The 23,515-nt window shown below is 54.6% G+C and overlaps 2 protein-coding genes across 8 annotated transcripts; both read right to left on the reverse strand.

Moving 5' to 3' along the window:
- Positions 1-1,741: 1,741 nt before the first annotated feature.
- On the reverse strand, positions 1,742-13,576 carry CALY (calcyon neuron specific vesicular protein). Of its 3 annotated transcripts, none has more exons than XM_066240146.1 (6): positions 13,436-13,576; positions 5,918-6,072; positions 4,746-4,859; positions 3,964-4,077; positions 2,205-2,519; positions 1,742-1,932 (listed from the first exon to the last, which is right to left on the reverse strand). In XM_066240146.1, exons 2-5 carry the CDS (start codon positions 6,050-6,052, stop codon positions 2,205-2,207), a joined length of 678 nt encoding a protein of 225 aa, XP_066096243.1. In that variant the 5' UTR covers positions 6,053-6,072; positions 13,436-13,576; the 3' UTR covers positions 1,742-1,932. The 3 variants fall into 3 exon arrangements, with proteins under 3 accessions (XP_066096243.1, XP_066096244.1, XP_066096245.1); XM_066240147.1 differs by having other exon boundaries at positions 13,471-13,549; XM_066240148.1 differs by lacking the exon at positions 13,436-13,576 and adding an exon at positions 12,327-12,465.
- A 966-nt stretch (positions 13,577-14,542) lies between these two features.
- FUOM (fucose mutarotase) lies at positions 14,543-21,016 on the reverse strand. 5 transcript variants are annotated; one of them, XM_066238321.1, is made up of 6 exons: positions 20,918-21,016; positions 20,208-20,276; positions 18,634-18,704; positions 18,362-18,460; positions 17,642-17,715; positions 14,543-17,387 (listed from the first exon to the last, which is right to left on the reverse strand). In XM_066238321.1, exons 1-6 carry the CDS (start codon positions 21,000-21,002, stop codon positions 17,321-17,323), a joined length of 465 nt encoding a protein of 154 aa, XP_066094418.1. In that variant the 5' UTR covers positions 21,003-21,016; the 3' UTR covers positions 14,543-17,320. The 5 variants fall into 5 exon arrangements, with proteins under 5 accessions (XP_066094418.1, XP_066094419.1, XP_066094417.1 ...); XM_066238322.1 differs by having other exon boundaries at positions 20,208-20,340; XM_066238320.1 differs by lacking the exon at positions 20,918-21,016 and adding an exon at positions 20,469-20,700 and having other exon boundaries at positions 20,208-20,340.
- Between the last annotated feature and the right edge of the window lie 2,499 nt (positions 21,017-23,515).

Genomic DNA, 23,515 nt, shown 5'->3' on the forward strand with positions numbered 1-23,515 from the left:
GCCAGCGATCTTGGGTCCAAGCTGGTGAGCTTTGCTCAAACCAGATGAGCCTGTGCACAAGCTGGCACCTCAGGGTCTCAAACCTAGGTCCTTCGCATCCCAGTTCAACGCTCTATCCACTGCGCCACTGCCTGGTCAGGCAAAAATGCCCTTGTTTTTAGGAAACCCACCTTGAGGTATTTAAGGGTAAAGAGAGTTTTTTTTAAAGAGAGCCTCTCAACTGGCTCAGAAAAAACTTTAGATGGACGATAGCTAGAAAAATGATACAGGATAGATAGGTGATAGATAGATAAATAGATGATAGATAGATGAATGGATAGATGGATAGTAGAGGAATAGATAAATGATAATTATTGACAGACCAAGGGATGGCTGGCTGGCTGGCTGGATAGGAGCCCAGCGATGAAGGACTCTGTGCATGGCCAAGCTTCCTTGACTCCCCAGCCCCAGCCTCCCCCTCACACCCCCAAGTTTGCTCCCACCCTAATGCCTACCTTGCCCCCATTGTGCCCACAGTTTCCCTCACACACCCACTTCCTGGGCACTTCCACTGCTCCTAAGCTTTCCAGACCCCCACCTTCTCACCCAGGTCTGGAGGCTGTTCCCCTACCCAGACCCTGGTAACCCCCCAGACTCAGTGCCCAGCTCCAGGTCAGACTTTTGACACCGGCTCTGAATGGGTCCCTAGACACAACTCAGACCATTTTGGGCTCTCATCCAAGTCATGGGGCTCCACACTAGGCCTGAGGGAGGCCTCCCAGAAACCCTGACCTATGTGTGGTGTGCTCACCTGCACTGTTGGGGACTGGCAGGCACATTTCACTACACAGTGCAGGGAGCGCAGGCCTGTCCTGCCCCCTGCCCCCTCCTCTGGCTGTGTGTGCTCCCCAGGCTCTGTCACCCCCACCCCCAAACCCAGCTGTTAGGCCCAAGGCCTCAGCTCACTCCTGCCAGGTGGCATGTTTGGGCCCAGGTCTGGCTCACCCAGAGGGGGGCATACCTAGGAACTCCCACAGCCAGGGACAGTGGGGTGGGGGCTGTGTTTCCGGAGCTGCTGGGTGAGAGCTGCCTGGCTAGGTGAGGACATTCCTGACAGCTCTGGGAGTTCATGGGCCCCTCAGACCTCCCACCTCCCCTCTGAGGCCATGGGAGAGGAAGGTGCTGGGGCAGCGTGGGGCCCTCCCAGGCCCCAGGGATGGGTCTCCCCTCCAGGGGGCCCCACTGAGTCCCTCAGATCCTTATTCACTCCTCTCCTCTTTTAGTCACTCATGCCTGTGGCCACCAGGCTGGGGAATAGCTTGGGGTGGAATCTGCGGGTGCTACTCAGAACCAGGGCACTCAGATGCTCCTGTCAGGTGGGGAAGGGACCAGGCCCAGGACAGAGATGGACACAGTTCCACTGGGCATGGGGTTTGGGCACTGTTAGGGGTGGACCCCAGACTCAGAGGCTTTCCTGGATGCAGGTGAAGTTATTTTACTGTAGCCACTGAGAGAGAAATGACAAGGCCTGTCTATGCCAAGGTGGCCCTGGCCCCCAGGCTGACCTCGAGGGAGTAGGGGAGCCCTTCCTGCAGCCTGTGAACCAGCGTGTCAAGGGCCCAGCTCACTGCCCCTGTTGCCCCCCCTTCTTTAAGGGTCCCTCAGGCGGTGGAAATAGGAGGTGGGGATCACCCACATTGCGGTTTGGGGGACAGGGAAAGGCCAACAGACAGAGGATGTTCTGGAGAAATGGGAGACCAGGTGGATGTGAATCTTTACTTAGAGAAAAGCAACAGAGCTAGAGGCTCCAGGCAGCAGGTATCAGCGAGGTCCTGGGGACAGGGGCACGATCACTTGGCAGGACAGCGTGGGTCACGGCGTCATCACAGGTGCAGAGGGCGGGAGCGCTGTGGGGGGCTGGAGCGCTGTGGGGGGCTGGAGCGCTGCAGGTACCTAAAAGGGCCAAGGGGTGAGACTACCCACCTGCACGGGAAACCCCGCTCTCCAACCACTTGTTCATCTGACCCTGCCGCGCCAGCCCAGGGTGCTCTGACAGGTTCACAGCTGCTGCGTGGGGAGACAGCTCCCCTGGGTAAGGCTGGCAGGCAGGGTGGGTCCCCGAGGAGGGTATGTGTGCAGAAGGAGGAGGGTCCCTGACTTTGGGTGGTGGCCAGGGCCAGAATCCCCATCTAGGGGCTTGTCTGGGGGCTCATCTAGGGCCTCACCTACTGGGTTGCTGGCGCAGAGGCCATCACTGCGGGGGCCGGGGGCGGTGCGCTCCCTTCCGCCTTCAGCACCGCCTTCTCTCCATGCGCAGTGGGTTTCCCAGGGGGCTCGGTGGTTGTCGCAGCGCCCGCCTGGGTGGACACCTTGGGCCCCTCCTTGACGGCATGGTGGCCCTGCTTCCAGGCCAACGGCGGCTCGGTGCCCTGCTTGCGGCTCAGTGGGTAGGCTCCGATGGCCGCCAGGATGCTGCGGTGGCGCTCGGGGTCCATCTCGGTGTAGTACATCTCCAGGGTCAACGGGGTGCACATCTTGTGCTGCGGGAGGGGCGGGTCAGGGCGGGTGCGGGCCAGAGGGGCGGGGCGGGGCGGGGCGGGTCTGGCAGCACTGCCCCTGGGCTCAGGTGTACAAAAGGGATGAGCTCTCCTTAATGACATTGACCCCTAGCGGGAGCCACACTAGTGTACCACACGAGGGAAGGGCTATCACCTCTAGGACTTCCTGTTCCTTCTGCTTTTAAGCAGTTCTGCAATACTGCACACAATGACCCTAAATACATTTGTTTCTGCACTAATTTCAAGTCGTCAAAGGCGGGGCCCTGGCCGGTTGGCTCAGCGGTAGAGCGTTGGCCTGGCGTGCGGGGGACCCGGGTTCGATTTCCGGCCAGGGCACATAGGAGAAGCGCCCATTTGCTTCTCCACCCCCCCCCTTCCTCTCTGTCTCTCTCTTCCCCTCCCGCAGCCAAGGCTCCATTGGAGCAAAGATGGCCCGGGCGCTGGGGATAGTTCCTTGGCCTCTGCCCCAGGCGCTAGAAGGGCTCTGGTCACGGCAGAGCAACAACCCAGAGGGGCAGAGCATGGCCCCTGGTGGGCTTGCCGGGTGGATCCTGGTTGGGCGCATGCGGGAGTCTGTCTGACTGTCTCTCCCCATTTCCAGCTTAACAAAAATACAAAAAAAAAAAACACAAAAAAAACAAAAAAAACCCAAGTCGTCAAAGGCGGGCCTCCAAATGAGAAGTGGGGGCTCCACCCTCTCAGAACGAGGGTGGTCGCTCCTCCTCAGGTGTGAAAGGGAGGGGCTCCGCGAAGCACCCCAACCCATGTTCCACCCTGAGGACACCTGGGGGACTCCCAGGGAGTGGTGTGCTCTAACAGAGGGCGGGGAACCCCTGGGAAACACAGCAAGGCCTTCCAGCCCCTTATGGAGGCAGTGCTTCCATCTTAGAGTCGCTGGGCTTAGGGTGAAAGGAGATCTCACTATTGAAAAATTAGAGGCTTTAGAAAAACACATGAAAAGTTATTAAAATCCTTATTAAAATTAAGAGAGAAAAAAGAGAAGGAAGAAAATGTTTTCCAACTACAGGGAAAATGTTATGCTGTATTATACAGAAGCCCCCGCACAGGGCAGTGAGGAAGGTACCAGGGTTCGCCGGGGAACAAAGCAGGTGCTGGCTGGAAGGGCTGGCCATCTAGCTCGCCTCTGTCCATTGCACCTCCTACCTTAGGTCCTACTCACTTCTAAATTACAGGAAAATAAAACCTCTTGCTGAAACACTTTTCCTTTTCATCTTTCCCAAGAGGATCTGAGTATGCTCTGGGAAGGTAACGGGAACACAAGGAGCTTTGGAGACCCCGTTCTCGTAGGAGCAGGACATGCCCTGAGCTCCCCTGGAGGCACCCATCCCCATGCTTCCACAGAGGATTCCCCTGGCACTCTGCTGGGGGTCCCTCTCCAGCCCAGAGCCAAACTCTTCTGCCTTACCCGCACCAAGAAGCCGTCGGGGCAGGTGAACTGGTCATACCAGATGGCCTTGTACATGATCAGGACACAGCCCATGAGTGCCATGACAAAGGCGATCATTCGTGCCGTGGGGACCTGCGGGGGGGGAGAGGAGAGGGACTCCGAATCTGTGTGTGTGTAGGGGGCAGCCTCAGGGCGGGCAGTGCACATAGTTGAGCCTCTCCCCTCACCCTGCTGGCTTCTGGCAGAGGGCACTTTCTTTGCAGAAACAATAGGGAAAAGGGGCAGATTTTACTACTAAAAGATGAAAGGCTTTAGAAATAGTACAGGAAAAATGGAAAAAATCATTGTTACTAAAGTTAATAGTTAATAAAAAAAGATGGGAGAAAATATTTTCTAGAGAATATAGCAAGATAAGTGGCTTTCCATAGTATGTAGAAAAACAATAAGTCACTAGAGACAAATGACCTGCTGGGAAGACGCATGCACAGTGCTGGAGCAAGCACCACTCACCCACAGTGGCTGTCACCCTCTGTACAGCAGGACAGAGGCTGCGGGTCCCACTGGACACAGGTCAGCCTGGAGCTACCCAGCTGCAAGTCCCTCAGCACTTCCACCCCTAAGAACTGTCCTTAGTCCCCACTCCACCCTGCCTACGAATGGGTGCTTCCCTGTCCAACTTTCCTGACAGCAGGAGCCTGAGCAAGGGAGACCAACCAGCCTGGCTGCCTCAACACCTGGACCCTGATCTGAGTCCCCATAGGATTGACCCCAGCAGCACTGGATGAGGAAGGGTTAGTTACCCCACGTCCATCTTCTGGGTTGGTGCAGGTCAGCTTCTGGGCTTCCAGGTCCGGGAACTTCTTCAGCTGGTCCATGGAGGACAGCTCATATTCTGTCTGTGTCTTGATGACTACCTGTTCAAAGAGATGACTCAGAAGGACCCTGAACTGGAGGGCAAAGAAGGCAGGGGCCCAGGGCTCAATTGCCCAGCAGTGGGTGCTAACCAATTGCCAGGACTGACTAGTGGCTGGGTTCCAGGGGCTACAAGCTGAGGCCAAGGGAAGGTAGATGCTGCAAGTCTGCATGGCAGCCACGAAACCTGGCCAGACCAGGGATGGAGCCCTCCATCTACTGACAACCTTCAGCTCTGAGGGTGCCAACTCTCCCTGCCAGGAGCTTCCCCTCCAGCAGCCTTATAGCTTGGCCCCCTTTTCCAGGAAGTTGGCCCTGACTTCTCTTCTAGTTCCAAGTCTTGAGGGCCCTTCCACAGGGGCACAGGCAGGTGTGGTCCAGTGCTCTGTGTGCTTCCCAGGGGCAAGGACTAAGCCTTCCAAGGGTGTCCACTGAGAACCAGGTCCAAAATTTTAGTGAAGCAGTGGAAGCCCAGGTCACTGGAGAAATGCCCTCAGCCAATGTCTGAGAGGCCCCATGTCCTCATGGTCCTCAGCCAATAACTGATGGACATTGGTACAGATGGCCACCCTTTTGTCTGCAGCTAGGACAAGTGTTGATGCCACTCATACACTAGAGCTCACATGGCACCCAGCAGGGCTATGCTGAGCTCTGCTTCTCATGGATGCTTGCTGATAGCTTCCTCTCCACCAGCCACTTGCCCTAGGACCCCGTCTCAGGCTTGACGAAAGACACAGTGTGCCCAGCAGAGGATAGTGGGAATTTTATTTGCTGAGCCCCTGCTAGGCAGCAGCATGGTTGGATGCTGTCTTTGAGATAGTGCATAAATGCTCAGTTACCTGTGGCCAGGTCACCCCGTTTACAGATGAGGAAAGGGTGACTCGGGGTGATGAGGGGGTAGATTGCATGTGGACCAGGGGTTTCTGCCCAGTGGGCCCTTCCACCTCCTGCTGTCCTGCACCTTAGAGGAGGCTACATCTAAATAAAAACCTCACTCTGTATCCCTTTGTTCCCAGGACAGGCTGAGAAGGATCCCCCAACCCGGGGCCAGGCCCCTCACCTGGTCAGAGAATGGTGGCTGGAGCTGGCTGACATCCAGGGGGCTGATCAGAGGGACGCTGTCCATAGTAACCCCGTCCTCATAGACCAGGTCTTTGCCCGATTTCCCATAGAAGTTGCAGCCCAGCCTCACCATGGTGGATGGTGGTCCTTGTCCTGTCCAGAGTCAGACACAGGGTCATTGCTCACTGACCACCTATGAGATATCCCCTCTAGCTGGCTTTGGACAGAGACGGTCCAGAGAGGGTTGGTCCCAATGTTCCTCATGCTAGAGCTGGGATGGGCCATGGGTGGCCAGGCTAAATTCCTTAGGACAAAGCCTGCCCAGCTACAGGCTTATAGTCCCTTCCTGGCCCACGGGTTCCTCTGGGCCCCACCGCTGTGCAGAGGATGACACCTCAGAGCAGTGACATACAACAGTGACAGAGTCCTCCACTGGCCGACCTGCTAGAGGACATTCTAAGGGCAGCAATTCCAGTCAACAGAAAACAATCCCCGATAGAAGCCTGAGAGCAGGGTGGCCAGACCTAGCAAATAAAAATACAAGACACCTGGTTAAATATGAAGTTCAATCAAAAAGGATTTCTTTTCTTTTCTTTTGTTTTTTTAGTATAAGTATGTCCCATGCAATTTGCAGTACAGAATATACTGATTCTAAAATGTTATTTGTTATCTATTTGAAATTCAAATCTGACTGTGTTTTAGCTGGCAACATTCCTGGAGATGCAGGAAATATTAGGAGCTGCAGAAGAAGTCAGCAAGAACACCCAAATGCTAGCTGGACAGAACACGGGAGCAATGGTGTGCACAGGGCTGGGCCTCCTGGACCGTGGACATCATCCCCGACAAGAGCCAAGAGCCAGGAGGAGGAGTGGGAGATGGTGGAGGGGCCTGCATGGCATGGAGGAGGTGAAGCTTTTCCTAACACTGGGGAGGTCGTGACGATTTCACCTCTGGGCCAACTGCTAAGAGAAAGGGAACAAGCAAATGACTTTCACACTGAAAAAGTAGAAAAACAAAATATAAAATATAGTTAATCAAAAGTAAATAAATAAAAATAATAAAGGTCCAACTCCCACTAAGAACTTAACTCTGTTGTGAACCCCCTCCCCCCTTTTTTTTGTATTTTTCCAAAGTGAGAAGCAGGGAGACAGACTCCCACATGTGCCCGGGCCAACTTCGCTCCAAGGGAGCCTCGGCTGCGGGAGGGGAAGAGAGAGACAGAGAGGAAGGAGAGGGGGAGGGGTGGAGAAGCAGATGGGTGCTTCTCCTGTGTGCCCTGACTGGGAATCAAACCTGGGACTTCCACCGCCGAGCTGATGCTCTACTGCTGAGCCAGTCAGCCAGGGCCTGTTGTGAAACCTTTCAACAAAAAATTCCAGGCCTAGATAGCATTGCCTCTGAATTCTATCAATCATGTAAGGAGAAAATAGTGCAAATTTAATATGAAACTCTTCCAGAAAGAGAATGAAGGAACAGCTCATGAGGCCAACATAACTTTGATCTCAAACTTGGCAAGGACAACATGGAGAGGACATGGCAGCAATTCCTCCCATGGACATCAGTGCGAAGGCCCCCCATGAAATGCAAGCAAATGGAATCCAGTAAAATATAAAAAGATAACATCATGAAAGGTGGGGTGTACTTTGGAAATGAAACTTAGTTTAATATCTGAAAAGTAATTAGTATTTTACACCATATGAACTGAATAAAAAAGACAAATCATCTCATCAATTTCAGGAGTAGCTGAATAACTATTTGATAAAGTTCAACATTTGTTCACAGGTTGTTTTTTTTTGTTTTTTTTTCAGAGACAGAGAGAGGGATAGATAGGGACAGACAGACAGGAACAGAGAGAGATGAGAGAGATGAGAAGCATCAATCATTAGTTTTTCATTGCAACACCTTAGTTGTTCATTGATTGCTTTTTCATATGTGCCTTGACCGTGGGGCTACAGCAGACCGAGTAACCCCTTGCTCTAGCCAGATACCTTGGGTCCAAGCTGGTGAGCTTTGCTCAAATCAGATGAGCCCGCACTCAAGCTGGTGACCTTGGGGACTCAAACCTGGGTCCTCCGCATCCCAGTCCAACGCTCTATCCACCGCGCCACTGCCTAGTCAGGCTGTTCACTGTTTTAAAATCTATTAGCACACAGAAGACAAGGTCCTTAACCTGAAAAAGATCATCCACAGAAACCCCTGCACCACCCCTTCCTGAATAGGAATAATGAAAGCTTTGCCTTTAAGATCAGGACAGAGACAAAAAACACCTTTACTACAGTTCTGTAAATCATGGTGCTAGAGAGCTGAGCCACTCTGAGGGGGAGGGAAAAGAAAGTTGAGGAGAGGCCTGGGTGAGGGAAGGTCATGCATGCATTATTCGCAGATAAAAGTCTTCTGTGTCTAGAAAATCCAAGAGAGTCTACGGGCAAATTATGAAGATTGAAAAGTGGGTACAACAAGTTGATGGATTTATGGTATCCATAAGTCAATTGTACATCTATCAGTGACAAAAAATTAGAAAATAGGCTCTGGCCGCTTGGCTCAGTGGTAGAGCGTCGGCCTGGCGTGCAGAAGTCCTGGGTTCAATACCCGGCCAGGGCACACAGGAGAAGCGCCCATCTGCTTCTCCACCCCTCCCCTCTCCTTCCTCTCTGTCGCTCTCTTCCCCTCCCGCAGCGAGGCTCCATTGGAGCAAAGATGGCCCGGGCACTAGGGATGGCTCCTTGGCCTCTGCCCCAGGCGCTGGAGTGGCTCTGGTCGCAACAGAGCGACGCCCCCTGGTGGGCGTGCCGGGTGGATCTGGTCGGGCACATGCAGGAGTCTGTCTGACTGTCTCTCCCTGTTTCCAGCTTCAGGAAAATACAAAAAAAAAAAAAAGAAAAAAAAATTAGAAAATACTTTTTTTTTTGAAAGATTCCATTTAAACAGTATCAGAAATAGCAATAGGTCTAACAAGAGATAAGAAGGGCCTCCATGTGGAAAACTCAGTCAAAATATTATTGACTAAGGCCACATAAAGTCTGAAGTCCTTAAGTAAATGGGAAAGATACAGTCATGGATTTTGGAAGGTTCCATGTTTTAAAATATTATTTCCCCTTAAAATGTATCGGTGGAGCTTGACCTGTGGTGGCGCAGTGGATAAAGCGTTGACCTGGAAATGCTGAGGTCGCCGTTTCGAAACCCTGGGCTTGCCTGGTCAAGGCACATATGGGAGTTGATGCTTCCAGCTCCTCCCCCCCTTCTCTCTCTCTCTCTCTCCTCTCTAAAATGAATAAATAAAATTTATCAGTGGAATCAATAAATCCCAATCAAAACTCCAACAGGATCTTTATGTGTGACCTTGACAAGCACTATAATCTTAAATGGAAGTCATCGGAACAAGAACACACCCGACATCTTGAGGACAAGGGGTATTCATGCCAGGTGTCAGTTCATTAAACATGGAGTAAGCCGTGTGGTTTTGATGCAGTAGACAAAGACCCAGGTGACATCTTTTTTTTTTTCTTCTTCTTTTTTTCATAGAGAGAAAGAGAGTCAGAGAGAGCTATAGAGAGGGACAGACAGACAGGAACGCACAGAGAGATGAGAAGCATCAATCATCAGTTTTTCGCTGCGACACCTTAGTTGTTCATTGATTGCTTTCTCATATGTGCCTTGACCATGGGGCTACAGCAGACCAAGTAACCCCTTGCTCAAGCCAGCGACCTTGGGTCCAAGCTGGTGAGCTTTTTGCTCAAACCAGATGAGCCTGCACTCAAGCTGGCGACCTCGGGGTCTCGAACCTGGGTCTTCCTCATCCCAGTCTGATGCTCTATCCACTACGCCACCACCTGGTCAGGCGACCCAGGTGACACCTTATACATACAGACTATGGATTTGTGATAGAGATGTCACTTCAAAGGAAGGGGGACAGCCAACTTTTGATGAACACACACTCATGTGGAAAACAGTGAGGCCGATCTGCATACTGCACACAGAAGCCTACTTGGTAAGTTAACCTAAATTGGAAAAGTGTCTTGAAGATAATACAGAATATCTCCCTGGTCTCAGGCAGGAAACGAGTTCTTCAGTATGATAAATAAGCACTAACCATAAGGAAATGTTGATAAAAGAACTACATTAAAATTATGAACCTCTGCTCATCAAAACATAGCTTTCAAAGAATGGGAACAGAAACCAAGAAAGTATTTGCGACCAGAAAACGACAAAGGGCTTGTTTTGGGTTCAACAAGCTCTTTCCACGTCTGGAGCTCTGGCACCTGTGAATGAGGACTTATTTGGAAATAAGGTCTCTGCAGATTTGGCCAAGTTAAGCCGAGGTCGCACTGGATTACTGTGGGCCCTGATCCAGTGACTGGTGTCTTTACAAGAAGGGAGAAATTTGGATACAGACAGACAGGGAGGAGGCCATGTGAAGACTGAGTCAGGCTGAGAGTGATGCAGTCACAAGACAAGGGACACGGGGGCCACCAGAAGCAGAAAGAGGTAGGCAGGGGTTTCCTCCGGAGCCTTAAAGAGCACTGTTCTGCTGACACCTTGATTTACAACTTCTGGGCTCCAGATCCCTGAAAAAATTAATGTCTGTTGTTTCAAGACATCCAGTTGTGGTCATTTGTTCCTGCAGTCCAAGGATGCCAATGGCCTCTGAACATGGCCTTTCCCTTGCCACTGCCTGCACCCCCTACAAAGACTGCTGTGTTTCTCAACCCCCAATGCTCTCCCTGTAACAGCCCACCAGCACTGGAAACCCACCAGACCCTCAGGTGACCACTCTCTTAGGACCCGACCCAACGGGTTCCAGATGTGGGCAGGTGGAGTGGGAACAGAGGATGCCTGCCTAGGCAGAGACAAATAGGTGTGGGCAGTGTGGCAGGTGCAGGACAGGGAGGTCAGGGCTGTGCGTGCGTGTGTGTGTGTGTGTGTGTGTGTGTGTGTGTCGGTGTCAGGAACAGCCACGGCAATGTGGGCTAGAAGCAGCGAGCTGGACAGAAAGAAGGGAAGGGCCGCCCCCATCATGGACTTCCGGCGCTCCAGGGAGGAGGGTCCTCCTAGAGCCCTGAGTTGGGCCCTTTATAGATGTGTGTACCTGGCCCCCGGCCCCACAGGCCCGGGGTAGGGGGGACCGCCCCTCATTTCCACCCCCAGATAGGGCGGGCCCGGCCGGCCGAGGCATAGCCTGGGAAGGCGCGCGGGGGCGGGCACCTCCGCACCCGGCCCCGACAGACCCACAGACCCGCAATCTTCCGTCGGGTCGTGGGAACGACGCTCAGGCTCAGTGAGGCAGAGGTGGTCACGGAGCCACCAGAATATGAATAGAAAGAGGTCGGGCATCCCGTGCGGGAAGAAAATGGAGCTCCCGCTGCCGAGCAGGGGATGGGGAGGAGGGACCGAGGGGACCCTGAAGAAGGTGTGGTGGAAGGGGGGGGAAGCAAGTACCCAGGACGTTAGGGGAGGCGGAGGTGTCTCCAGTCCGGTTCCCCAGCTAGGCGAAAGGACTTGGAGGCTTCATGGAGCGGACGCCCCGTGGCTCAAAAACCTGGCCTGTTTTAGAGAATTGAGCGCGGTCAATCTCAGGTTGTTGGCCATGCTTGCTGGAAGGCTGAAGGTTTCCCCCCATCCCCATAAAGAGCTCCGCTTCCGGGGTCGGTCCCTTTTGAGCCAAACGTAAGGCCGAACTCTTCTGACAGAGCATAACCTCTATATTTCATCGTTGCGGGTTTCCATGACAACGGAGATGGGCCAGCGATGACTCCTCTTTATAAAGAAAATTAGCCTGACCTGTGGTGGCGCAGTGGATCAAGCCTGGACCTGAAACGCTGAGATCGCCGGTTCAAAATCCTGGGCTTGCCTGACCTGTGATGGCGCAGTGGGATAAAGCATAGATTTGGAACACTGAGGTCGCCGGTTCAAAACCCCAGGCTTGCCTGGTCAAGGCACATATGGGAGTTGATGCTTCCTGCTCTTCCCCCTTCTCTCTGACTCTCTTCCTCTTTCCCTCTCCTCTCTGAAAATTGAATAAAGTCTTAAAAAAAAAAAAAAAAAAAAGAAATTATCAAAACCCTGGGCTTGCCCGGGCAAGGCACATATGGGAGTTGATGCTTCTTGCTCCTCCCCCCTTCTCTCTCTCTCTCTCACCTCTAAAATGAATAAATAAAAATAATTTTAAAAAAAATTTTAAAAAAATTAGCTATTGGGGCCCTCTGGGCCCTCCGCGTCCGGTTCCAGGCCCTGTGCCCAGGGCAGAATGCTGGGAGAGGGGCTGGGCTGTATGTGGGGACTCCCCCTCCCAACATGCCTTTTCTTCGCTGAATCACGGGATCCACCGGGAAGGCTGGCTGAGTTAATGCACACGACAGGAACAGAACTCCATGGAATGAGTGGGGGTCGTCCCTACCCCTTCCATCTACCCCTCTCCCTCCGCGTTGCGCTGTAATTATGTCTTTTCCAGCGGTTCACTTGCTCCCCACCCGCTGTTGGTTCCTGGTTCGGGGACGGTTCAGGTTTGGGGAGGAGGCACAGGATGAGAGGCAAGTCTGTGCTGATGGATAGTGGCGGAGGGGGGGGCACGGACCCTTAGGTGAGAGACCATGATGCTCGCTGTTGGTCACGTCACCGGCTCGCTTTCGCACGCTCCCGCCCCGGGAGGATGCTGTGTCAGGAGAGGTGCGCGCCAGTGCGCGGGCACGAGCATCCTGAGAGCGTCGGGCACGTGTATGACTGCAGAACGCAGGGGGCTTGCAAGATTTGCTGAAACCCAGGAGACCCCCCCCAACCCCCACCGTGGTGCCCTCCTGCTCTCGCCCTGTAGGCCGGGCGTGGGTTTGACCCCTGTTTCAAGGGCAGGTGGACTGCGGGCTGGCAATCCAGCCCTGAGAGGCCCAGAAGAGGGGGGGGGGCGGGGGAGGCCCAGGGTTGCACCCGGCTTCGGCTTCCCACATATCAGTCACCTGTGGGCCCACATCCAGAGCCTGCGTGCGGCAGGTGGTTCTGAGAAAGGCCCCTCTCCCTGTTCCTGGCCGTCTCCAGCCTTCCACACAGCCACCCCCACGCCCCCCCTCCGGATGCCCGCAACGTTTCTCGGTGCTATGGTATATTCGACACCTGTTCTACCAACCCCCTTCTCCCCTCACCCTGCTTCCCCAAACACAGAGCTGGGGTCCTGGAACTGGCACCCACTCCCCATCTCAGCATGCCCAACTCCCACTGGTTCTCTTAGATCTGCAGAGGTGGAGCCGGCTCACCGGTAGGGGCTGCGGTTACCAAAGAGGCTGATGTCCAGCAGCCCTAACCCCACCCGAGCTTCACCACTATGTTGAAGACGGTGGATGTGTGCAATGCTGGACACCGCGGCCCTTCTGGAAGGTCCAGACAGCAGCTTGCCCCTCAGGGTCAGCGGAGACCCCAAGGGCGGACTGTGGCTCGCCCTGCCCGTCCCCGGAAGGTCCAGTCGCAGTGCCCCCTCATACACTCTACCACCCCTGCACATTCACATACACCCCCCCCCCAACACACACACCCGGTTCCACAGGGAGAAATGTGGAAATGGCTCACGCGAGGCTCCCACGGGCTGCGGCGGCAGGATTCAGTCTCCAGACCAGGATGCGGTTCCAGACGCTTCGCAGCCGCAGCTGGGGCGGGGCGGGGGAGGGGCCGAGCCCCAGACCGAGGCTGCTGTTGCCTGGGAGACGCAGGCTGGGGGAGGGTAGCCGGGCGCCTGACCCCCACCGGAGCTGCACCCGAGTTTCACAGCCTCACACCCCATCAGATGCTCACACACATCCCCCACCGCAGGGTACAATCACTTTGGCCGGCTGAGCCCCAGCTGCTCCTTGGCCTGGGTATATCGGGCGCTCAGGCTTCCAGTCCCCTCCCCTTCGGTGAGCTGGGTTGAGGTACATCTGGGTTTGGCCCCCAACCACTCCAGAGGAGGGCCTCCTCGCGTTTGTGTCGAAAGCTCCTGGGCTGTCAGCTTACCTTGGACAAACCTGTCATTCGCGGTCACTGTTGGACCCCAGCACCTGGTCAGTGGGCAGAGAAGGCACTCAGCAGGTGTTTGCTGTCATGGCAGACGTGCCCGCCCCCCAGGGCTCTCAGCCTGGCTCCCAGCTGGAGGACAGCAATGGCAGCAGCTGTAACACAGCCCCAACCCTTCTACTGTTGAACGGCGTCCCATGGCCGGATGTGCCTCCATTTTACCTATGCGTCCACACAGGCCTCTGGACTGTTGCTGGTTTTGTCTGTTAGCATTGCTGTGGGCACTCTTGCAGCCCTTGTGTGAACACAGCCTTTCATTCCTCTCGGGTAGGTACCTAGGAGTGGTGTTGCTAGGTCAGATGGCAGTTCACATTTCACTTTTTAAGAAAATGCTATACATCTTTCTTTTAAAGATTTTATTTATTGCCTGACCTGTGGTGGCGCAGTGGATAAAGCGTCGACCTGGAAATGCTGAGGTTGCCGGTTCAAAACCCTGGGCTTGCCTGGTCAAGGCACATATGGGAGTTGATGCTTCCTGCTCCTCCTCCACTTCTCTCTCTCTGTCTCTCCTCTCTCTCTCTCTCCCTCCACTCTAAAATGAAATAAAAAATAAATAAAAATTAAAAAAAATTTTTATTTATTGATTTTAGAGAGAAAGAGGGAATGGGGGGGGGATCATCTACTGGCAGTTGCTTCTGGATAGGCAAGCCTGAGGTGTTGAATCAGTGATCGCCGCCAAAGTCAGGCAAAAATGCTAAATGTTTCCAATGTGGCTGTACCCCGATACAGTCCCGCCAGCAGCGTAAGAGGCTTCAGTTTCTCTACACCTTCATCAGCACTTGAAACTGTTTTTAAAAATCTGTATGTTTGCCAGTCCCACCCCCATTATGGCCATGGATTTAATCACTCATGCCCAAGTAATGAAGCCTCCATAAAAACCCCAAAAGGACAGAGTTCAGAGAGCTTCCGGGTTGGTGAGCACATGGAGATTTGGGGGGAGAGGAGCTCCCAGAGAAGACACGGCAGTGCTGTGCCCTTTCCCCAGACCTCGCTCATGCGTCTCTCCCACCTGCTTGTCCTGCACATCCTTTTATAGTCAACCTGTGAGCTAGCGAGTAAAACGTTTCTGAGTTCTCTGAACCACTGTGAAACTTAGTAGAACCCGAGGAGGGGGTCATGGGAGCCTCCAACCTACAGCAGGTGGGTCAGAAGCCCAGATGACAACCTGGACTTGTGATTGGAGTCTGAAGGTGAGGCTGGGTGGCAGTCTTGTGGGACTGAGTCTGTGGGTTCTGAGGCATCTCCAGGTAGATGGTGTCAGAGTTGAGTTGAAGCGGGGACACCCAGCTGGTGTCGCAGAATTGCCTGTGGTGTGAGGACCCCCCCTACTTTGTTATTGGTGACCAGATTCATTGAAGGCTCTGGTGCCAATACTAAACAGGCAAGAGACTGAGTATTGATGTCACCAAAGAAAATAGATGGAAGGCAAACAAGCCCATGAGAAGATGCTCCACATCAGTAATCACCAGGGAACGCTAATCAGAGTCGGAGGCAACAGCACCACACACACACTCACCAGCAGCAGATGGGAAAGACCAGCACCCAGAGCTACCAGAACCAGGAGGAGTCAGAATCTCACTCCCTGTGCTGGCGATGTCAGCTAGGACAGTGACTTTGGAAAAGTTTGGAAGTTTCCTAAAAGGTTACACATCATGTGACCCAGCCATTCCACTCCAGGCTCCTGTCTGTCCGCAGACTTGGGCATGCACACTCACAACAAGTGTATCTCATAGCCACACACCGACACAACCCAGCTTGTGTGTGCACTTGATGGGGAACCCTTCACTCAGCAGCAGAAGGGGGTTATAGATACAACACAGTCTCATGACACTAGAGTGAAAGAAGCCAGCCAACAGAGCACATACTGTCCCATTTGTGCGACATTCCAGAACACGGAAACCAACCTGTTCTGACAGAAAGCAGTGTGGGGGGAAGCATGGGGTGACAATGGTGCTGCATGGCTCTCTTGAGTGTAGACAATTTCCAAACATATTTAACTGTACACTTGAAATGTGTCAAGTTAATCATATGTCAATTAAACCTCAATAAAGCTGTTTAAAGAAAGGCCCTGTGTGGCTAGTAGTAGCCATGGGGTCTGAGGGTAAACCCTGGCAGTGATGGGCCCAGAACAGGGTCCCTTACCCAGGCTGAGGCCCAGATCTTCACCTAGTGGGCTCCTGACTGAGATGTTAGTACACTAGCCCTCACAAAGGAGCAGCCTCCCCCTGGCCCCGAGGGACAGGGACCTGGAAGCCCACAGTCATCCAGCTCCCACATCCACGTGACGATAGAAAGATCTGGAGGAAGAGGGACCTTAGGGGGAGATCCTGGAGTCCAGGACAGTGGTTGGTGAGAATTTCTTCCAGCCTAAGACCCAATCTGAGCACCATGCTGGAAACCACTGCAGCCTCACAGGCACCCCTTTCAGCCTAGCCCTCTGCCTGGGCAGCACCCCCCCCCCACACACACACACACATCTTCCTTTCTCAGGACACCTCAGGCTTCTGTGTATTAGTAGGCACCAACCACTGGGCTGAGGGAACACAGGTATGGGGTTCAGCCAGCACCTCAGGTAGCTCATGCCCTCCAGCAGGGGCCGCTCCACCATCTCACTAGCACCCCAACACATGACCACCTCCCAGAGCCTCCAGACCAGCCCTTGCCACCTGTTCTGTCTTTGGGACTGAAGGAACAGCCTTGGTCCCCTCTGTAAGGGTCACCCCAGCGTCTGCAGTCCAAGGGACTGATACAGAAGCGCCCACCCCACTCAGGGTCACCTAAGGAGCTGCTGCACCCACCTGTCCGGCATCTTGTGGTATGCTGAGTCACCACAGCCCCACCTGTAGGCCTTTTGTGGTATGCTGAGTCACCACAACCCCCACCTGCAGGCCTCTTGTGGTATGCTGAGTCACCACAGCCCCCACCTGCAGGCCTCTTGTATGCTGAGTCACCACAGCCCCCACCTGCAGGCATCTTGTGGTATGCTCAGTCACCACAGCCCCCCCCCCCCCCCGGGGCCCCTGCTCAGGTCCCTAGATCCTTAGGCTGCAGCCTGCATGAGGTTGTCTCCATGTGTGGGCCCTTGTCTCAAATCCAGGGGCTTGCTAAGCAAGGTTACTTTCCACCTAGGGGTCCATCTCGGGCCAGTGGGGGCTGTGCTCTGGGAAGCCAGCAGCAGCCTCCCTGAGCTCAGCACAAACAAGCCTTTGTGAGTGAAAATGGCGTTGTTGTCTCAAACTTTGGACTGAACCGTGACAAGTCATTATACTTTTCTATCATTTTTCAGATTGGGAGAATCCCAGACCTTCAGCAGCTCCTTCAAGCCCTGCTGATGGTGTTGTCGGGTTCAGGCGTCCTGACTCTTCACCTAGACCAGAGCTTCAGGGGCCAGCACCCCCTTCTTCAGGATGAGGTTTCCGTACAGGGCCGTCTCCCTGCACAAGGAACTGAGTTGAGCCCTGAGCTGGGCCAGGGCACCCAGATCCCTGCTCTGTATCACCCACTGGACAGCTCAGGTCCTCCATTCCCTGGAGGATATCTGTCTCAGTGGGCAGGGGCTGAATGGAGGGTGGGGGACCTTTGGAATAGGGAAGGAGGCCCATATTCAGCCCAGACCCAGTTGGATCCAACTAACCCATCAGGATCCATTAGGACCCATCAGGACCCAGTGAACGCAGCAAGAACTCACCCAGTTGCTACAACAGCAAAAGCCTTCTTGGCCTCCTCATAAAACTCAAACCTCTCTATCTTTGTCAGGCGGCTCTGGAAGACAAACCAGGATGGTTGAAGGACCCTGCCCAGAAATCCTCACGGGCCCAGCAGGGCCATAGGAAGCATGGTCTCTCTGAGCTTCATTTCTCTGGTTCTTCCAGGCATGCTTTGCCTCCTACCTGCAAGGACTAGGGACCCATGGGGTTGTGAAGAGTGAGGTGCCTGCTGCACTTGGTGGCCACCTGCCCGGAGTCCCAGAGTCCCTCTGATTTGCCCTGGGGCAGGGATAGGGGAGCCACTGTCCAGGACAGGAGCCCCATGTGTCCTTTCCTTGGGTAGGTTTTGCCCAAGATCTTCCTATGTGGGTGGTCCCAGGAGGACAGGCTGCTCTCCTTGCCTGGGGTAGGGGGTGGGGAGATGGGGAGTGACACACAGAATGAGGCTAGGCCCTGCTTGCCCCTGGCTCCACTTGGACAGGCTGGGATGGGTGAGGGCCCCCAGGCAGACAGGTCAGACTCTAGGGGGAGGTGGGAGGCTGGGGGCAGGGTGTGAGCACCCCCCAGGGTCTTCTACTGCCAGTGAGTTGGTGCTCAGACAACCGTGGGGCATAGTGTGGGGTCCATCTTTTCTTCCTCCCAGACTTTTAAGGAGGTTCAGAGGGTTCCAACTCCATTCTCAGTGTGGGCCACAGGCTCACCAAGCAGCCAGCCTCCCAGAGGATGGACTGATAGCTTCTCCACACTGGAGTCTGGAGGCCCTTCTCCTTGTCTCTGGACACCAGCTCCATGACAACAGCCTGAGGACAGAGGGGTCAGCTCTGTAGTCCACCCACCCAACTTCCTTGGGTGCCTTCAAGCCCCCCTTGTTGGGTGATGGTTAGGGCTCCTCTGATCGGGATGAGAATCCTTTGGGGACACATGCTACCCCCAAGGCAGGTGGACCCTTTGAGGTCTGGTAAAGGGGCCTCACCGGGTTCTCCACATAGGTGTCCAGTGGCAGCAGCTTCAGAATGGCCTCCAGGAGCTGTGGGATGCCCAGACCTGAGGGCAGAGTGCTTGCCTCAGACTCAGGCTCTCTTGCCCAGCTGCCCACAGTGCCACCTGACCACCGGGCCTGGCCTCACCTTTCACACTGGGCCACACTAAATTAGCAGGGACAGACCTGGGCTAAGAACAGAGGGGCCACAGGCAACTGCCACCCACTTGGTGACACTTATCAAGGTCACACTGGTGTCTCCTTACTCTGGTTGCTGCATCTGCCACTGTCCTGGCACTGGGCCAACTCTGCCCATCTCCTGCCCTCTGCACCTTGCAGGTTGTTGGTTGTGACCTCAAACTGCCATCCACCAGGTGGGGCACTTGGCCATGAACAGTGGGGTCTGGGAAGAGGCCTCTGTGCCCAAGGTGTACTCAAACCTGTCCCACTTGGCTTCCAGGGCCCTGCTCTCCCTTAAAGTGCGTTTCTGATTGTTAAAGTAACACCTGCTCATGGTACAAGACTGGGAAAGACAGAAACCTATGAAAAGAAAGACCTGTCTGTGACCACGTAAAGGAAACCCTGCCACCTTCTAAATGCATTTTCTCCTGCCCTTTTTGTTTCTACCTGATTAGGCTTTTCTGCATGTTTGACCCTGAATCCTAATTGTTCTCCACTAATGAGTTCAGTGTGAGTGTTGCTTTAGTGGCTGCACCGTGATTTACTTGGACACTCCTCATCTTTTAACATTCTGGCTTTTCCTACGGCCCACCTTGTGCCACCCTCCCTGGGGAGGAGAGCACCCGGGGTCACCTGGCCCAGAGTCTAATGAAGGCACGGCTGGTTCAGCTGAGTGGGGCATGGTTGCTAAGGCTGCTGGGTCAGGAGCAAGTGACCACTGGCCTCCTCTGTCCAGAGGGACTGGGTTTACCCTGAATTTCATTTCTGTGACACAGTGGCCTTGTCTCTGCAGGGAGAGCCTGGTTTCTGCCTCATAGTATCTCAAGGCAAGAAATGAGAGTGGATGGGGAGTGTGGGGGGCAGGCACGGTCAGAGCCTGGCACCAGCCCAGCTACGGGGCAGTCTGGGGCCCCACGGTCCCATCACTCTCAGTACTCTGCTCCTACATCACCTCTGGGACCTGGCTCAAAGCTCCTCCTGACCTCACTTCCCATCCACTCTAAGGATCAGGGGGTCTCTGAGCATGTGGACACCTGGAGCCTTTGAGGCCAGTACTGGGATTTTTACATCAGGTAAAGGCTGAACACCTGACCTGACCGGGGAGAGGAGGGGGACACCCCTGCTCAGTCAGCCAACAAGGTGCCTAGCTTCTGTTTCCCCACTTTACGGAAGTCATCAAGTGGTGTCTGAAATGGAGTAGGAGGTCCGGGTCACCTCTGGGGGCTGTGGACTGCAGTGAGCACCTTGAGGGTTCTGGCACATGGGTCGCTGATGTGGCTTGGGGAATGGGTGGAGGTGGCCACAGAGCTGTAGCCCCTGGGGAGCAGAGCCAGGACCTCCGCACTTTTCCCAGCCCGGTCTGCCAGGGGTAGAGCGGGCATGCTCACCATCCGCGCGGATCTCCTCCGGGCCACACTTGCAGATGGAGGCGGTGGGGAAGTTCACGTCTGCAAGAACTGAACGGCTAGCTAGATTAGACATCCTGGGGGTTCGCATGGGTGGACGCAGACAGTGGGTCACCTATGGAACGTTTGACCACGCTGGCTGCCCTCCACAAGCCCTCCCGACAGGGAGAGAGGGAGGGGTAGGAAACCCACGGCCTGGGAGGTGAGGCAGTTACCAGGTGCTGGAGAAAATGCAGGGATTACCAGAACGAGGGCGGAGCTCCAGCCACAGCCTCCACACTGAGTCCCGCCCATGGCCGGAAAAAGGAGAAACAGCCCCAGACACAGGCGGATGTGACCCCCTCAAGGGCCATCTGAAAGGGGTCTGAAGTATGAGCAGAACACAGGGCCCGAGGCCGGAGAGGGGATCTTGCTCCTCAGGTACCCTCTTCTATCCCCTTCACTCTCCTGCCACGCGAAGTCCAACCCGAGCCGAGGGCCACGCGTCCTCGTGACCGCCTGAGGCCAACCAAGGCCCGGGCTGGAGCCTAGGCTTGCCGGGAGTGGGTGGAGACCTACTCTGAGGAGGGGCCCTGTCCCCACCTCAGGACAGCTTGGGCCATGACCCCTGCGGGAAGCCCCCCCCCCCCCCGCCTCTCCCGACGTCTGCCCCGAGGGTGGGGGTTCCTGAGGCTCTGTCCCAGTCGGCTCACCAATCGTGTCCCCGTGCCCCGTCCGCGCAAGGGTGTAAAGCAGCTCTGGGGACAGCAACGCTGGGACACCCTTCAGCACCACCATGCTTGCGGGAGAAGGGGGGCGGAGCAGCAGGGCGGGGCCGCCGGAGGTGGGGCGGTGCTAGGTGTGGTGTGGGAGGTGGGGCAACACCGGGTCCAGCCCCCATGGCACCCTTCAGAGCCTGCATCCCTCTCCAGGTTCAAGACCCGGACACCCACGTGTTTCTGGTCAGAGCTCCCTAACCCCTCCCCACTTACGCCCCTAGCCCGCGGGATCCCTGGGGAGACGAGGTAGTGGACTTACTCCCTGGGCCTGCCCTGGAGGGGACTGGGAAGGTTAGCAGGTGGGGCACCAGGATGTGTGGGGGGAACACCTGAATGGGATTCTCTCCAGCACCGACCACCAGAGAGTGGTGGGTCAGGAGCTTCCAACTGAGACCCACTGTGGTGTATCTGGACTCCTGAACCACATAGACTGTCAGAAATAACTAATGATTGCTGTATTAAGCCCCTAAATTTAGGAATCATTTGTTATGCAGCAATAGCTGACTAATGCTGATGGCTCTTGTGCCTTACAGACACTGCCCTTGGCATCCAGCCCTTTGTATGCTCTCTCCCAAACCCCTCTCCCCACTCAGGCTGGGGGGCAGACACCAGTGCAGGTGCTTGTGAGTGTGCTGGCTTAGTCATACCCTCGCTTTGAACCCACCACCAAACTCACTGCCCAGCCTGTAGATGGGCTCTGGCTCATCGCCAGTGAGTCCTTGACCCTCCGAGCTCTGGCTCCTCAAGCCTCACCCTGCAGGGCTGCTCACTTGCCCAGCTACCTGAGTACTTACTGCTGCCTGCCCAGCAGGAGACTGCCCAACCCAGAGCCTAGACAGGCCAGCCCAGGCCAGGCTGTCTCCCTCCAGAGCCCACCATTGTCCACTTCGTTTCCAAATACACACCGAGCTGTGTGGCCAGAGCTGTGGCCAAAGCGCTCAACCCTGAGGTGACATAACATATTCAGAGGCCTGGCAACTCCTGGGAAAGTTCTGTACATGAAAGTCAACAAAGCCACCGCAAAAAATCAGAAGAAAACAATGAAGAAAACAATGACGTCTCCACGTTTTACAACTTGGCCCCTGGGAGCCTCAGTTGCTTGAGGGAGTCAGGTTGTAAACACAGCCTGTTGTCCAGCAGTGCCCTGAACACACAGCGCTGGCTGGGCCATGCTGGACAGAGTGGAGTCAAGAGCAGGCTGGGGGAGGCCAGTCAGCAGGGCCAGCACCCGGGCCACCGAAGCAGCCGACTGCACCCAGGGTGAGGGTTGTGCCAGAGCAGTTTCCACTCTAAGATTTAAGTGAAGGCTCACAGTTAACATTCTCCAAAGCTTTGTGTTTTTAGTACAAGTATATGAGGGGAAAGCCAGTTCTACATAGATGAGAACGAGAGGTTTCAGCTTCAAATACAAATTAAACTCCCAAGACAATATGGGGCCAGAGGTCAATGAACTCAAGAGGGGGGTGGCTTACTCTGGGGTTTGTGGTCCCCAGACAGACCCATTTGGGGTTTGTCAGCAAAGTCATCAGTCACAGAAAAGCACATGGTCACACTCTACAGTCTCCTGACAACTGAGGTCCCCCAATACCCTCAAGCTCTGGGACTAGCATGATACCTGAGAGGTCCCATTCTATCAGGCCGAGGGGCATGGGCTCCTGCCCCTGCAAGTTCTGGAATCCAAATAATGCTGTGGTTACAGACCTCTGAGATGCAGAGATTTCATGCTGGGTGTGGTGTGAACCATTCTTGGCTTCTGGCTGAGCACAGCTGCTAAGACAAGGGTGTAAAATCTCAATAGGATCCTAGAACTGGACCCACTCAACTCCGGGCACCTGCTGCTCAAAATGAAAGTACCAAGGCCGTTCACTGCCCAATGCATTAAAAAGTAGACCAGTGAACAGCTTTCTCGATTTATGGCTTCCTCCCTGGGTCCTCCGCACATCCACTTGAATCTAGGGCAGGTGGCATGCCATGAAGCAGATCCCTGGTCCCACATTCAGCTTCAGTAATTGCAGAACGCCTGGTCTCTCCGCTCCATGGGGACGGCCCAATCCAAGCAGTCAGCCTGAATCCAGTTCCCTTTGTACCTACTTCTGTAATATGTACATGCCAAACAGAAAAGATCCTGAGGCTTATCTGAAAATAATGTCACCATACCAGTGTTCAGGATGGCCCCAACAGCACTGTCTCTGCTCTTGGCACTGGGGTATGTGGCTGATTTCTCAAACTGCCCCCTTCTGAAGCCTGATCTGGATGACGACACAATGAAGCTAATACCTGCAGGCAAACTGCCTGCAGTGTGTCACTCACATTGGCCAGGGCCTCACTTTGCTGCATGAATATAACCAAAGCACAATGGCACATGACCTTGGGTGTTCAGACAGCCAGAGCTTTGAAGTCATTTTATTTCAAGGTGGGTTTCTCCTTGGTGTTCAGCTCAGGTCCAGGCAGGGAGTGTACATACTTCTGGCCCCACCCCAACCCAAGGCCATAACCACACATAGAAATGACCTCAGCCATGTTCCACTCATT

The sequence above is a fragment of the Saccopteryx bilineata genome, chromosome 7 (genome assembly GCF_036850765.1).
Source record: "Saccopteryx bilineata isolate mSacBil1 chromosome 7, mSacBil1_pri_phased_curated, whole genome shotgun sequence".
Lineage (NCBI taxonomy): Eukaryota > Metazoa > Chordata > Mammalia > Chiroptera > Emballonuridae > Saccopteryx > Saccopteryx bilineata.